Source organism: Denticeps clupeoides, chromosome 15 (assembly GCF_900700375.1).
Source record: "Denticeps clupeoides chromosome 15, fDenClu1.1, whole genome shotgun sequence".
In the NCBI taxonomy this organism is placed as follows: domain Eukaryota; kingdom Metazoa; phylum Chordata; class Actinopteri; order Clupeiformes; family Denticipitidae; genus Denticeps; species Denticeps clupeoides.
Genome location: NC_041721.1, coordinates 844,367 through 859,541, shown reverse-complemented (window position 1 = coordinate 859,541; position 15,175 = coordinate 844,367). Strand labels below are relative to the sequence as shown.

General features: G+C 49.8%; 2 protein-coding genes across 3 annotated transcripts; one reads left to right on the top strand and one right to left on the bottom strand.

Annotated features, from left to right (window-relative positions):
- Positions 1 to 626: 626 nt before the first annotated feature.
- Positions 627 to 2,300, top strand: LOC114764904 (homeobox protein SIX2-like). Its single transcript, XM_028954874.1, has 2 exons — positions 627 to 1,777; positions 1,851 to 2,300. The coding sequence occupies exons 1-2, from the start codon at positions 1,218 to 1,220 to the stop codon at positions 2,110 to 2,112; spliced, it is 822 nt and encodes a 273-aa protein (XP_028810707.1). The 5' UTR covers positions 627 to 1,217; the 3' UTR covers positions 2,113 to 2,300.
- A 4,646-nt stretch (positions 2,301 to 6,946) lies between these two features.
- On the bottom strand, positions 6,947 to 9,788 carry LOC114764759 (homeobox protein SIX6-like). Of its 2 annotated transcripts, none has more exons than XM_028954654.1 (2): positions 8,969 to 9,788; positions 6,947 to 7,349 (listed from the first exon to the last, which is right to left on the bottom strand). In XM_028954654.1, exons 1-2 carry the CDS (start codon positions 9,584 to 9,586, stop codon positions 7,065 to 7,067), a joined length of 903 nt encoding a protein of 300 aa, XP_028810487.1. In that variant the 5' UTR covers positions 9,587 to 9,788; the 3' UTR covers positions 6,947 to 7,064. The 2 variants fall into 2 exon arrangements, with proteins under 2 accessions (XP_028810487.1, XP_028810488.1); XM_028954655.1 differs by having other exon boundaries at positions 7,040 to 7,349; positions 8,910 to 9,788.
- Between the last annotated feature and the right edge of the window lie 5,387 nt (positions 9,789 to 15,175).

The following is a 15,175-nucleotide window of genomic DNA, read 5'->3' as shown; positions in this document are numbered from 1 at the left end:
GGAGTAGCTGTGAGATATTTCAGGAAGGGGAAATGATTAAAGAGCGAGAGTGTGGAGACGTTCTCTCTCCCCCCTGTAGAAGGTTGAGAAGAAAGTGCCGAATTTCCAGTAGAAACGTCCAGCGTGCAGCTCGGGTGGACGTGGTGTGTTGTGAAGCGTTCACCTTCCTGTCGCTCTCCGGCACGCCGGCTGGGACACCGGACACGGCCTGCGCCCCGGCCCCCTCCCGCCCGCTAAATGATTAATGAAGCCGCCTCGCCTTTCCTCTCCAGAGGCACCAGAAACTGGATACCACTGGGAGACTTGCTGCAGGTGTGTGTGTGTGTGTGTGTGTGTGTGTCTTTTGGAAGATGTTCTCCATCGTAGTTTGGTAAAGGGAAGGTGGTGGCGGGGGGGTCATGTGACACGCTGGCTAAAATAAGAGAAGGAGGGACCAACTTCGCCAACAAATCTGCTCATCTGGGGGAGAGAAAGAGAAAGAAACACGATCACGTTGTTTTTTCAACAATTATGAAGATTATACAATCAAGTTATTATTGAACAATAGCATATAGAGTATCTGCCAGTGTGTGTGTGTGTGTGTGTGTTAATCCTTTATTCAGGATGGGACTGTGCACCCTGTCACCCTAAACCCTGCGATCCGGGGCCAAACCTCTGACCTTGGTGACGGAGACAGTGGAGGATGGAGGGAGGACCAACACACACACACACACACACACACACACACACAAAAACCAATAAAACCCAAATATCCGAGCAACCATTCATCAGACATGAGTTCTGATGAATGAATGAACGCGTGAACTGGGCGTGTCCCTCGTCCCACACCAGGGACCTTCAGTGCGCCCTGAGGAGACGGTCACCGGGTGGCCAGGTCTGCAGAAAACCGCGCAACTTCTCCACAGCCACGAAACCAACAGAAACGACGCAAAGGAATGTACAACAGACGAGGAGGTCACCGCCTATTCAGGAAAATGGGGTTTGGGTGAGAAGGGGGGTGTGGCTGAGCGCGGGACGCCGGCGCGTTTCTCTCGCGAGATCTGGCAACCCCGCCAATTACTGCGTCGCGGGGGCGCGCTTCCCATCCATCACACCCGGCGCAAAACTGCAGGAGGTGCGGACGCAGGGGACAGCCGGGGACATCAGGGGACACCAAACTTTTTTCACCTCTACTTTGGAATGAAGGCGGTCGGGAGCACGTCCCCCGCTCCGGCTTGATGTCCGTCCCGCAGGCGTTCGGCTTCACGCAGGACCAGGTGTCCTGCGTGTGCGAGGTGCTGCAGCAGAGCGGCAGCGTGGAGCGCCTCGGCCGCTTCCTCTGGTCCCTGCCCGCCTGCGAGCACCTCCACCGGAACGAGAGCGTCCTGAAGGCCAAGGCGGCGGTGGCCTTCCACCGGGGCAACTTCCGGGAGCTCTACAAGGTCCTGGAGGGCCACCAGTTCTCCGCGCACAACCACGCCAAGCTGCAGCAGCTGTGGCTGAAGGCGCACTACGTGGAGGCCGAGAAGCTGCGCGGACGGCCGCTGGGCGCCGTGGGCAAGTACCGCGTCCGCAGGAAGTTCCCGCTGCCCCGGACCATCTGGGACGGCGAGGAGACCAGCTACTGCTTCAAGGAGAAGAGCCGCTGCGTCCTGAAGGAGTGGTACACGCACAACCCCTACCCGTCCCCCCGGGAGAAGCGGGAGCTGGCCGAGGCCACGGGGCTGACCACCACGCAGGTCAGCAACTGGTTCAAGAACCGGAGGCAGCGGGACCGGGCGGCCGAGGCCAAGGAGAGGTGAGGTCAGGGGTCACGGCGGGGGACCAGGGTGCATGTGTTGTTGGGTAAAGCCAAAGTGCTTCATGTGCAGGGAAAGCGAGGTCACGACCCCTGGGAGCGGCGACAAGTCGCCCTGCGACAGCTCGGACGAGGACAAGTCTCCGGCCGGGACCCCGGACCCCGGCCTGCCGCCCCTGCACAGCTTCGCGCCGCTGCCGCCGCCGGGCCCCAGCGCCGTCCCCGTCCCCGGGGCGGACGCCGGCCTGCTGGCCCACGCCCACTACCACCCCCTGTCCATGCACGACGCCCTGCTCGCCCCCATGTCCGCCGGCCTGGTCAACCTGGCGTCCTGAGACGGGCGTGGACGTTAAACACCGGACTCGTCTTCTTATTCTTCGTTCCGTGTAACTCAGCAAGGATCGTATTCCTGCGCGTGGGGAAATTTTGTCTTTTACGGTCAAATTCAGAACGATTAAAAGCATGTAAGCAGCAATCCGGGTATTTTTAATGATGACATTTATTATACTGAGAGGAGAGTAAAAGGTGCTTCTTATTAATAAACAGCATATTAAACCTATAAGCTGGTTTACTGGTGGCCATTTATTTCTTGTAAAGCCCATAATCACGTGCAGGACCTACAGATGCCACCTTTCTGCACACAAGGTAAAAGTCGGGTAAAAAGTCGGAGCAGAGCGAGCCTGCGGTTGGTGTCGGTGAGTATTTGTCCAGGTGTCTCTGGTCCATATGAAGATCCCTGGGGCTGTAGCCGTTACGGAGTTGGTGACCGTCCGGTACGTTTCGTGCTGGCTCGTCACCAGGATCTACAGAAGCTCAGAGAGAGACGGATTAAACAGGGTGGTTGTGGTAGATGCCGGTGAAAAAGAAACCTTGAATTGATTTAAATGTGTACGTCAGTCCCACATCGACATAAATCTTCTTTCTTTCTAAATGTTTAATTCATGTAAGGTGGATTTAAAGAATCATGTTAAGGCAACGTGATATTCAGTTCCCTAAATCCACTTTATTCTGTTATTCCAACACAATTTTCAACTGTAAGGCCAGTCTGATGTATTCCATCTTTACGAAGAGTGAGAACAGAGAAGCTGCAGTTCTCCCATCAGAACCCCAGTAGGCGGGGACATGCAAATTAGCCCGCCACACGATCCAATCAGGCTTCATCCAAGCATGATCACGTTCATATCACTTTTTAAATCCAGCCACTTTCAGTCCATGTGGAAGTTTATTCGACGTTCTTGTCTACAGCAGTAACGCGTGTGAATTGTGTTACGTTGGACCGCGTAGGACAGTTCTAACCGTTCTGGAACACTGACTCCGAACCTGAGCAGGAAGGGGGGTTCTGAAGAAGCTGAGAAGCAGTTTTTACAGTGAACCCCCCTCTTCCTCCGAACCCACATTTTCACATTTTACTGATTTGCATTATAATTCATCCGGGTTACAGAATGTATTCGCGGGAAACCGCGGGTGTCGTTAATTGGTCGATGGTTAAAAGTGAGCCGGTGCTGCCCTCTGGTGGCCGCCAGGTCGTTCCGCGGAACAGCGGACCAAAAGGTAAAATAACAGAGGAGAAATGATGGAAGAAGCTGCCTTGAGAAGCTCGTACTGTTTCTGAGAATCGTTTTTTAATTCTGGCCTTTCTGATAAATTCTGATATTTTTTAGTTCATCCCAGATCCCTCACACCCTGGTCACCCTGGACATTCTGACCTGCTGCCCTCTGGCAGCCTGCAGACCAGGACCAGCCGTCTCACCATCTCCCCCCTAAACCGCTGAATCTGTCCCACTGCGAATCACCTTCACGTTGCACTGCACTTTATGTGCATTCTTATGTACACTGTTTATAAGATGTAGATTTTTTGTCTGTTATATTGTACCGTTCATTGTTCATCTTTATACGCTTTTACTTTACTTTACTTCACTTTACTTTACTCAGCAGACGCTTTTATCCAAAGCACCTTACAAGACACCAGCAATTCTCATTCGGTTTCTATAGATTTTGACTTTACAAAACTAAGAGCCCTGATAAGGCCGAAAAAGAACATGCTCGGAAATTGTTGAGTGCCAGACGAAGAAATGTTTTAATTTTGTGCGTGTGTTAGATTCGTCTGAAATACTTTTTGAATAAGTGGGTTTTCAGCTGCTTCTTAAAGGTGGTAGTAGTCTCGGCTAGTCGAATGCAATGAGAACGTCACCCAGGTAAGCGTAGAATTTGTATGGTGTATTAATATCGTGTTACCGCCTATAATAAAGTTTAATAAAGATCAATTTTTTTTATTTTTACTTTTGGTGATCTAATTCTGTGGGGTTCCTCAGGAGAATTAAATAAGAGTCCATCACATGTATCTGTGTGAGTGTTTCATATGTGTGTGTGTGTGTGTGTGTGTGTGTGTGTGAGTTTTCAGTAGTATAAATTCATGCTTGTCAGTTTCACATGTGTTTGTGTAACAAAAGTCTGAAATATTTCATAAACGGCCCCTCATAAACATGCAGGGAATTGTTAAGTGTTAGACGCAGATTTTTTTTTTTATTTTGTGAGTGTGTGTGTGCATGTGTGGGTGTGTGTGCATAGGGTGGTAATAGCCTAGCGGGTAACACACTCGCCTGTGAACCAGAAGTCCCAGGTTCAAATCCCACTTACTACCCACTTAACCCTGAGTGTCTCCAGGGGGGAACTGTCCCTGTCACTACTGATTGTAAGTCCCTCTGGATAAGGACGTCTGATAAATGCCATAAATGTAAATGTGTGTGTGTGTTAGACTCATGTTAAATACTTTTTGATCAAGTGGGTTTTCAACTACTTCTTAAAGGTGGTGATAGTCTCGGCTAGTCGAATGGAGCAGGACAAGTTGTCCCACCAGCCAGGGACAACGAAGGAGAACGGAGTCGGTTGGGACCGGAGACCCTGTGAAGGGGGGATTTTCAGTCTCGTTTCGTTTGCAGATCTGAGAGGGCGTGCAGGAGTGTATCTGGTAGTGTGCTGGTGTATTATGGACCTGTGTACATTCATACATATATTTATATTCAGTATGTATATGTATAAACAGTATAAACATATTCTACAACTTGTACAAATAACACACGTCCTTACACGCTGTTTTCTTCTACTCTGTACTTGAGGGACCGAAACCAAGAAACTTGGCCAATAAACACGATTCTGATTCTGATTCATTCCAGTTACATACATCACAAGACCTTCTAAAGTTTAAAAACGAATAAACTCAGCTGCATCCAGATATATGAACGGTGTATAAATTATTATTAAGTTCTTCTTGTTGTTTTTACGTGACATTCTGTCGTCGTCACATCGGTCATTTCTAATCAGCAAATAGTAATTCAGCCCCAGCCATACCAAACGAAAAAATATTGCCATTATTATGCTGGGGCAGTGGGGGCCTAGTGGTTAAGGGAGCGGCCCCGTAATCCCGAATCCGGTTCGAATCCCGAACTGCCGACGTGCCACTTCTTTTCCAGTTATAAACTGGCTGGATCATTACAGCTCTGACGGTTTTAGGGTTATTTTGCGTACTGTAAATATTTCTCGTGTTGCCACTCTTGTCCTGTACCATCAGCCCATGTCTGACTGATATTTCAAGCATGCAGTACCGCATGAGTCCAGCAGAGGGAGGGAAAAGCCCACAAAGGAGCGGAAGAAAGTTAAAAAAATAAAGCGAAGTGATTGTCACATGTGACACACTGCAGCACAGCACACGGTGCTCACAGTGAAATTTGTCCTCTGCATTTAACCATCACCCTGAGGGAGCAGTGGGCACCATGACAGGCGCCCGGGGAGCAGTGTGTGGGGACCTCAGTGGCACCTTGGCAGATCGGGATTCGAACCGGCAACCTTGTGATTACGGGGCCGCCACTGACCCAAAAAGATTTCTTTCTCTGGCAGCGGTGGGATTCGAACCCACGCCCCCGAAGAGACTGGAGCCTTAATCCCGCGCCTTAGATCACTCGGCCACGCTACCAATACTAGCAGTGGCAGCGGCCGCGGTTTCACCTGGAGCGAGGGGGTTGTCGGTTCGAGTCCTGGTCCGCCAAGGTGCCACTGAGGTCCCCTTGATGAAGGTCCCGTCCCCACACGCTGCTCCCCGGGCACCTGTCATGGAGCCCACTGTCACCAAGGGTGATGGTTAAATACAGAGGACACGTTTCACCGTGTCACCGTGTGCTGCGCTGCAGTGTCTCACCATGACAAACTTCACTTCCAGAATTCCCATCTTCCCTTCCATTCAGTGGATGGAAATGAACGCAGGAAGACACCAGGATCTAATCTACAGTCCGTTTTTGTAATTATGCATGAACATCGTTTTTTTTTTGCACATTTCCGGGTGTGAAGAGATCCAAATTCTGCTTGAGAGATTTGAACCCGGGTCCCACAGTGACGGTGACGAGCCTCGGCCACACGATGTCGCCAGAGGGCAGGACAGCAGAGACGTTCTTAATTCGCGGTTAGTCCACGTCCCGGCGATCATCATTTTATACTCCATTTAACCAAACAATCGATCTGGAAATGAGTGTAAAAAGACGTTAAAATCCCGTATATTCAACAGAAATGTGTAATTAATTTGATTATTATTGTTTCACGTCCGATATTATCTGCATTATTTTGTCCGGTGGTGATGATGATGAGGAGGAGGAAGAACGGGAAACTGTGTGGAAATCCAGGTCAGGATCTGCCGCGTGAATAAACCTGAATGGAAAGTTGTGGCCACCAGACCGAGAGGAGCGGAGTGAAGGAGGAGGAGGAGGAGGAGGAGGAAGGAGACCCGCGCTCTTCAAAAATTCTTTATTCTCTCTCGTTCGAGTTTGTTTTTTACGCGTGTTTTTTTTTTTTATAATCTGCTTTAATTATACATTATCATTATTATTATTATCATTATTATTATTTTAACTGGATGCTGTGAATAGCGGCTACTAAATTACAGGATTAAATTAATTCTATGAATGAACCTAAAATGCAACAACAATAATGAACAATTGTTTCGTGCGTTATTATTACTGTTGCTATTATTAATATTGTGAAATGAGGAGTAATAATCCGTGGATTATTAACAGCTATTATTACACCCTGAAAAATCACTCAAAGAAACAAACGAAATGCACAAATAATTTTTTTTTGCAATTGAAAAAAAAAAAAACAAAACTCGCAAAGTCCGGGGCAAAATCCTCATATATTAAATATTATTTATTTGCATAAAAGTGACCCATAACACTGCGTTCCGGAGCCATAAACTCATTAAGAATATAAAAACGGACAAATACAATAAAAATCTCGAGCACATTTACAGACATGAAGAAGAGGAGGAGGTGGAAGGTGCTTCCGCATAAAACGATTGTTCGATCATAACGACCAGAGTTCCGTTCGCGTCCCGCCTCATACGTCGAAGTCCGAGTCGCTGTCCGTCACCGACAGCACGGTGCCGCGCTCCGCCCGGTCCCCCAGGCTGCAGACGCTGGCGGCGGGGCTGGCGGCCGCGGACGGGGACTCGCCGGAGCTGCGCGGGGTGCAGCCGGCCTCGGACCGGGAGCCGCGCAGGCCGTGGTGGTGGTGGTGGTGGTGCTGGAGCCTGCGTGGACACACACGTTCGTTAGGGTTCGGCCAGGATTTTTGTTCCCCTAAAGTGCTTCATTATTAACAATAAAAACAAAAAAGAAAAACGTGAAATTGATCATTTTAATGAGGCGAAATAGCGATGAGCAGAAATCTGTACATCGAACCTGAAAGCAGAATTCCAGTTATTTCCGTTTACGAAACGCAGCATCTGAAACTCTTATTTCAGTAGTTCGTATGAAGCTCGTAAACTTCAAACAACTATTTACAAACAATAAAAAAAACCAAACAACTATTTACAAACAATTAAAAAAACAAACAACAATTTACAAACAAATGTTTTAAAAACAAACGATTATTTACAAATATTTGGTCAATATTAGAATAATTTCTAGTCGCTGAAGGCTCTTTGCTTAAATAATATTTATGAAAAGTTCCTGACTGGATTAGACGGTTCATGTCTGGAATAGCGGACGGGTGACGAGTTTTGGATAAATTCTGTGTGGAATTTCGGATTCTGGTCGGAATATCAGGCGGGTGACGAGTGTTTGCGTCGGTTCTTTCTGGAACCCTGGACGCGTTAGGAGTGTTTGGATCGGTTCCGTGTGGAATTTCGTGTTTTGTCTGAAATACCGGATGCGGAATGAGAGCTTGGATCGGTTACGTCTGGAACCCCGAACGCGTCAGGAGCGTTTGGATCGATTCTGTGTGGCATTTTGGGTTCTGATTGGAATATCAGATGGGTGACGAGTGCTTGGATCGGTTCTGTCTGGAACCCTGGACGCGTTAGGATTATTTGGATCGGTTCTGTGATGAACCCCGGACGCGTCAGGAGCATTTGGATCGGTTCTGCGTGGAACCGACCCGGACGCGTTAGGATTGTTTGGATACGTTCTGTGTGGAATTTCGTGTTCTGTGTGGAACCCGGGACGCGTTAGGAGCGTTTGGATCGGTTCTAAGTAGAATTTCGGGTTCTCCGTGGAACCCCGGACGCGTCAGAAGCGTTTGAATCGGTTCTTTGTGGAACCCCGGACGCGTCAGGAGCGTTTGGATCGGTTCTAAGTAGAATTTCGGGTTCTGTGTGGAACCCCGGACGCGTCAGAAGCGTTTGGATGGGTTCTCCGTGGAACCCCGGACGCGTCAGGAGCGTTCGGATCGGTTCCGTGTGGAATTTCGGGTTCTGTGTGGAACCCCGGACGCCTCAGGAGCGTTTGGATCGGTTCTAAGTAGAATTTCGGGTTCTGTGTGGAACCCCGGACGCGTCAGAAGCGTTTGGATGGGTTCTCCGTGGAACCCCGGACGCGTCAGGAGCGTTCGGATCGGTTCCGTGTGGAATTTCGGGTTCTGTGTGGAACCCCGGACGCCTCAGGAGCGTTTGGATCGGTTCTAAGTAGAATTTCGGGTTCTGTGTGGAACCCCGGACGCCTCAGGAGCGTTTGGATGGGTTCTCCGTGGAACCCCGGACGCGTCAGGAGCGTTCGGATCGGTTCCGTGTGGAATTTCGGGTTCTGTGTGGAACCCCGGACGCGTTCCGATCGGTTCTGTGTGCAATCTCTGGTTCCTTCTGGCCGGTTACCTGTTCTTCGCGGCCGCGGCTCTGTCCCGTTGCCGCCGGTTTTTGAACCAGTTGCCCACCTGCGTGGGCGTGAGTCCCGTGGCCTGCGCCAGCTCCCGCTTCTTGCTGGGGTTCGGGTAGGGGTCCTGGAGGTACCACTCCCTCAGCAGGCCGCGGGTGCGCTCCTTGAAGCAGTGCGTCTTCTGCTCTCCGTCCCAGATGGTCCTGGGCAGCGGGAACTTCTTGCGGACGCGGTACTTGTCCACCGGGCCGAGCGGGCGGCCGCGCAGCTTCTCGGCCTCCTGGTAATGCGCCTCCAGCCACATGGCCTGCAGCTTGCCGTGCGAGTCCTTGGTGAAGCGGTGGTTCTCCAGGATGTGGTAGAGCTCCCGGAAGCTGCCGGTGTGGTAGGCGACCACGGCGCGGGCCCGCTGGATGGACTCGTGCTTGTTGATGGCGTCGCAGGATCCCGGCGCCACCGGCAGCGACCAGAGGAACCGGCCGAGGCGCTCGATGTCGCCGGTCTCCTCCAGCGTCTCGCACACGCCGGCCACCTGCTCCGGGGAGAAGCTCAGCGAGGGCAGCTGGAACATGGGCGAGTCGTCCGGGGAGCGGGGCCCGGGGAGCAGGGGCCGCTCCGGGAGGCTGGGGAGCAGGAGGTGCGGCGGGAACAGCTCCAGCGGGGACCGGAACACCATGGAGGACCGGAGGACCGAGATCGCAGCGACAGAGAAAGGAGGAAAGTTCCTCAGGCGACGTCCATCCGCGCCGTCAGTCTGCGCGCCGGCGGTTATTTAGGGCCATATGTGGGCAGGTGGGCGTGGCCTGTCATACCCATACATGGAAGACGGGGGCGTGTCTCCCACGCAGGTCTGGCAGTTTATGTTTCTGCTCATTTTATGACTGCGATGTTGAAATAACATATATTCTGTTTTTATGTTGTTTTTGTGTAGCATTGTGGTCCCGGCCACGCCCATCAGAGAAGTCTAGGGAACGCCCACTGCCCCCCCGCTGTACTGTGCAGCTGGATCCCCTCGTCATTGGTTCATTTTTGCTTCTGCACAGGATTTGGACCAATGGGAGACCCGTGTTTGTGCGCGCGTGTAAAAACGTGCGTATTTATTTAAATTCGAGGCAGTTTGCACGCGACCAACGCGCGTCGTAATGAACGTTAATAAGCGGCCTTTAATACACAACTTAATGAACTGAGCAAACACCCCCCCACACGCGGCACAAAAGCCCGTAATTAACGCCGCAAACAAGTTGATTGATTTGGGGCTAATTGTCTCCGCCCCCAGGCGCCATACATCACACGTCACCATCATCACCATCATCATCATCATCACTGTTTTAACCAGGCAGATATGCAGGAGCGTTTCTTTTCGATTTCAGATCGAAATGCGCGGGGTTTTGTGGGAGATTCGTGGTTAGAGTCGATTATGTAAAGCAGTCGAAAAATAATTAGCAGGATTAAAGGTCAATTTTTCATTATTTCTCAGTGACCACGTCCTATAACACGGAAATGAAAATATATGATGAACCGTGTAGCGAAGAAACTTTTCATGTTCGAATTAAGATGCTTTTTTATTTTTTCCATTCATGCTTTTATTTTATTTGAAATATCACGATGACAAACCGCAATAAAATACGTAACTAATTAAAATATCAGGTCATGGCAATGTCACAAGTCGCATTTCAGAGCACCGAAATTTAAAAGACATTCACAACCTTACATGAGCTTGTGGGGAAATAAAGTTCCCCGTTCTGTCCTAAATCCCAGCTCATTCATTCCAGAGAGTTGACACGAAGTCCAGTCTGGATGTGCTAGAATATAAAAAACACCTCAATAAATAACTTATAATGTAAATTATAACAATGTACATTGTACATTTTCATTGGTTTCATTGGATTGAAATGAGACATAAATTCATGATCACTTCATGATCGATCACTCGTCCTTCCATATAAGACATCTGTGTTTAGTCCATCGTCCCCACAGCGAGACAGTCACGTGGGAGTGACGTGGCCACGCCCACACGTCAGCGTTCACGCCCACTGTTCCCACAATGCTCTTTTTTATATTGTGGATTTAACTTGACTGTTTCAGCGCAAAGTTATAGGGTGCCTTGTTGTCCACTTTACAAAAGGAAACAAGTCATGTGACTTCCCAGAATGCTCCGGGCGATGCTACACGTGTTCTCAGTTCTGGAGGATTTTTAATCTGGTCGTAGATTATTATTAGTGTTTTATTTTTAAGGCTGTTAGCCACCATCTAGCAGGAGACTTTTAGTGACCTCCTCCAATGTAATACTTCTGTTTAAATGGTTCTGGCCTTTAAATAATTTATTTTTGCTATGCTTATAAATCACAATATAGTTCATTAATGTTTCATCCCATGTGAAAACATTATTGTGAAAAACACGCTATAATACTAATATTATAATAAATGTATACATATACATATATAATTAATACATTTAGCAACGAATGGCAGCAAGATTAACGTTTTGTTGAACCTTGATACTTGGGAAAGTAAAACTGGACTCTTCCACTCAGGTATAATACACTTGTATAATATAATAATTCATGTCAGCAGAACTTTAGTAGGTGACTAACTTATTTTAAGTTTTTTCACAGCGCAGGAGGAGTTTGCTGAACCCTGTCCTCCCTGTGACCTCTTCTGAATCGTAACGTGGCACAACGTACATAACACGTTGTTGTACAGCGTATTCCGCATCGTTTAGGGTTTATTAGGCTTCCCGGAGGCCTGAAAAGTGCTGCTCTTTTATCCACAGTGTGTATGGATGCAGTGGCTTTTCACTCTGTTAACTTAAACACTTGAAAAGATGTGCGGCTCGAAGCCCGGAAGAACATTTACTGAGGCAAGATAACAAGGTCACTAAACAGCAGTCATATGCTTCTTGTGATGGATCACATTCATCGATGAATCCGGTGGTCTTCGACCTGAGTTGAGGTAGACGGGTCGATTTGAATTTGAATCGGGCAGCCAGTGCAGTGGGGCAACGTGGTCCCCCGTAAGGGTCTCACCGCAACGCTAGGAGGACCGTGAGGTGACAGAAGTACCTGGGTTGTCACGTGGAGTCAGGGAGGACCAAGGTGCCCACTGATGCCTCCTGCATCTATTTTCAATTTAGTCTCTGCCTTGTTGCCAGCGCAGCTACGTTTAAGTAATACATGCTGTGTATAACTTCATAAAACTCTAGTAGCAGCTCAGCACAGGCCCCGAAGACATAGCTTCTGCATGTCACCAGGAGGAGCACGACTCTAAATGGCCATTAAACGCATGAGAAAGTTGGCGGAGCTGGAATAAGCCCGCCGTTCTGCAGACTCAGTCCCTCGAAGTGCTTATCTCGCAAAGTTTGCCCGAGCTTACCGAATATTCGAGGGGCACATGACATGCAAATGGGGATTAGCTGCAGGGCATGTGGCGAGGGCCTGATAAACCGAGTAATGAATCGGGGCGAAGAAATTACACTCAGAGAAGGAACCAGACCAGCAGCATGAAGTTCCGAACCTGCAACCCCACAGGCTTCCTGTGGCCGCTGAACTGCTTGCTCCAAAATGCTTGTAAATCAGGCATCAGTTGAGTGAAAGTGGCGTGACTGTCATTGTGAGCACAGCACACGGTGCACACGGTGAAACGTGTCCTCTGCATTTAACCGACACCCTTGGTGAGCAGTGGGCACCATGACGGTGCTTTGCTCAGTGGCACCTTGGCGGATCGGGATTCGAACCTTCTGATTACGGGGCCGCTTCCTTAACCGCCTGGCAACCACTGACCCAATATTGACATAAAATATTTCATTTGTTAAATATTGCTGATATTTTAGCCTTGAAATCCATGCATTTATCATCCATTTTCACAGCGATCATTGATACACACACACACACACACACAGAAATAGGTGTAAATATACGGAAAGAAACCGTAAAGCAGCGTCTGATCCTTCAATGACGGTGACCAGATACTGTACGTCTCATGTCTACTAGCTACTATCAGCTACTGTAGCTACTGTACTTATCCATGACATCCGGAGGACATTCTGCAACAAGAGACATCTTCATGATATGAAAGTGGTCCTCAAGCTCGTCCTTCTTCCTATATTGTGGACGCCGAACACTGAATCAACAGCCAAGAGAAGATGGAGGAGAAGCGGCCAATCCGCCATGTTTCTATGCAGGCGCGCCAGCTCCCATCCTGGTGACAGGGGGACCAGATGACGCGTGGACGGTAAGCCTGACCCCCATCTCGCTCGGTGAGATGGCCGTGAACCTCAGCAGAAGCGCGCGGCGCCGATGAATAGGACGCCATGAAATGTCCCCTTTGTACTCGGCATGTTGGCGCGCCTGCAGATGGAAGGTGCCGCGGGTCACATGGGTGCCTCTCTCCTGCGTAGGCTGAATCCGGTAAACATCCCCGGCTGTCAACAAACCCACTTCTGCACTACTGACCTGATCACAAGCGGCCCAGGGTGCACGAAATTGCTTATTCGGGGACACGGGCGCCCCGACCTGCTGGACCCCTGTGGGGTGACGGTGGCCGCTGTGGGCGTCGCAGGGCGGGCCGGCGAGTAAATTAATTCGCCGTTTGGGTGGGCGAGTGGCTGAGCCTATTTAGGGTCTCTGTGGGAATGAAACGCGTGGAAGGTCCTGCTTAACGGGCGGAAAATCGCGCTTGTGGTTCCTTCTTATTCATATTTCATGCTTTGATGATGAAAATGTCTATTCAAATTTGACAACACAACGGGCTTGTAGACTTGCGGTAGACTTGTAGGTGCTCTTGTTGACAGGTGAGAACAAATAATACAGGAAATCATGCAAATATGCAGATGAATGTGCCTCATGAGCAAGAATGTTCATCTCGGACATGGCAGATATTTAGTCAGCCTGGACTTGTGATTCCGGATGATGGAACTGAACCAGCTACGGTGGGGGGGGGGGGGTCATGAAATATTCATCCAGGCCGGGGAGCGGCGTAATTTGGGCCGGGCGGCCGGGCGGCAGCGGCGAGCCCCTGTGCCGGTGTAATTAATGCACCCGGCGATAAAAGTCCTCGCTTCTGTGGCTCTTTTTGGCAATTTGGGAGGAAAAAAAAAAATCTATTACTTCCACAGAACGGCTGCGAGTCCATCAGCGGGCCGCCGCCTCTCGTCGCTGCGTGGAGTCATCGCTCCTTCATGACTTAAACGGCTTCTTCCCCAACCGGATGACAATTTGCCCGCCACTCGCCGTCCCACCGGGCCAACCGGGCCGGCGGCCTGATTGACTTATTTAAGGAGTGAATATGGAAGCCGTGCGGAGAGCAGAAAATTGTGACGATGGCAGAGATCGGGGAGTTTAGAGGATCCAGCCGAGTCCTCACACTGCTTACATCTGTAAACATTAATCATACACCACTGGGCATCACGTGTCTTAAAGTGACGTCTATGGCCATGAAGAGGTGACAGGCTGCCCCATTTGATGACGTGCTCGTAGCACCCAAATACTACCTGCGTTTTTTAGTATGTCCCATAAAACAAAAACCCTCTTCAGACGTTTTAGACACATCTGTATGGGCTGGGAGCGGCCTAGCGGGTAAAAAGTCCCAGGACACCCCGGGGGGGACGACTGTCTCCGTCACTTCTGACTGTAAGGCGCTCTGGATAAGGCCGTCTGGTGAATGTATTACTTTGTCGTTTTTTTGGGGGGGGGGGCATTTTCAGGTGGGACACCTCCTTGCGCACCGGCATATGATCTGGCATATGAGCAGGAGGGGAAATGAAATATTAAATGAAATATTAAAATGCACACGGCACACGGCACGCAGCGCCAACGCTCCCGCTCTGCCGGTTAATTACCGCCTCTCACGTTCACTTCTAGGTCACAATGTTCCGCTTTAAGAAGCATCAATAATTCACGGCAGGAATTAACCAGCCGAGCCTGCACCGCTGGACCTGAAAAGTGCTCACCGGGCCCAGAAAAAAGCAATAACCAGCGGCGAGAGGCAACCGACATGGACACGCGGACACGCTCCGGGACGAAGTCTCGATGGAGACATTTCCCTGAGAGAAAGAGGCGAGGCCGAGCTCGCGGCTCCACCGCTGACGGTGTTCAATAACGTACAAGAAGAGGCGCCATTGTGCCGCAGGAGCAGTAAATCTTTACTACAATGAGGCCGGTAATTACGGCCGGTCTTATTACCGAGAGGCAAAATCTATTTGGGTAAAAAACAAAATGGCTTCTCAGTGGGTCAAGGGAGGTCGCGGAAGGGCCGACGGAACCGCCGG

Excerpts from the sequence above, each read along its gene's own strand:
- LOC114764904 (XM_028954874.1), top strand. The coding sequence starts at position 1,218 with ATGTCCGTCCCGCAGGCGTTCGGCTTCACGCAGGACCAGGTGTCCTGC. Across the intron at positions 1,778-1,850 it reads GCGGCCGAGGCCAAGGAGAG|GGAAAGCGAGGTCACGACCC; the intron begins GTGAGGTCAGGG and ends CTTCATGTGCAG.
- LOC114764759 (XM_028954654.1), bottom strand. The coding sequence starts at position 9,586 with ATGGTGTTCCGGTCCCCGCTGGAGCTGTTCCCGCCGCACCTCCTGCTC. Across the intron at positions 7,350-8,968 it reads CGGGACTCACGCCCACGCAG|GCTCCAGCACCACCACCACC; the intron begins GTGGGCAACTGG and ends GTGTCCACGCAG.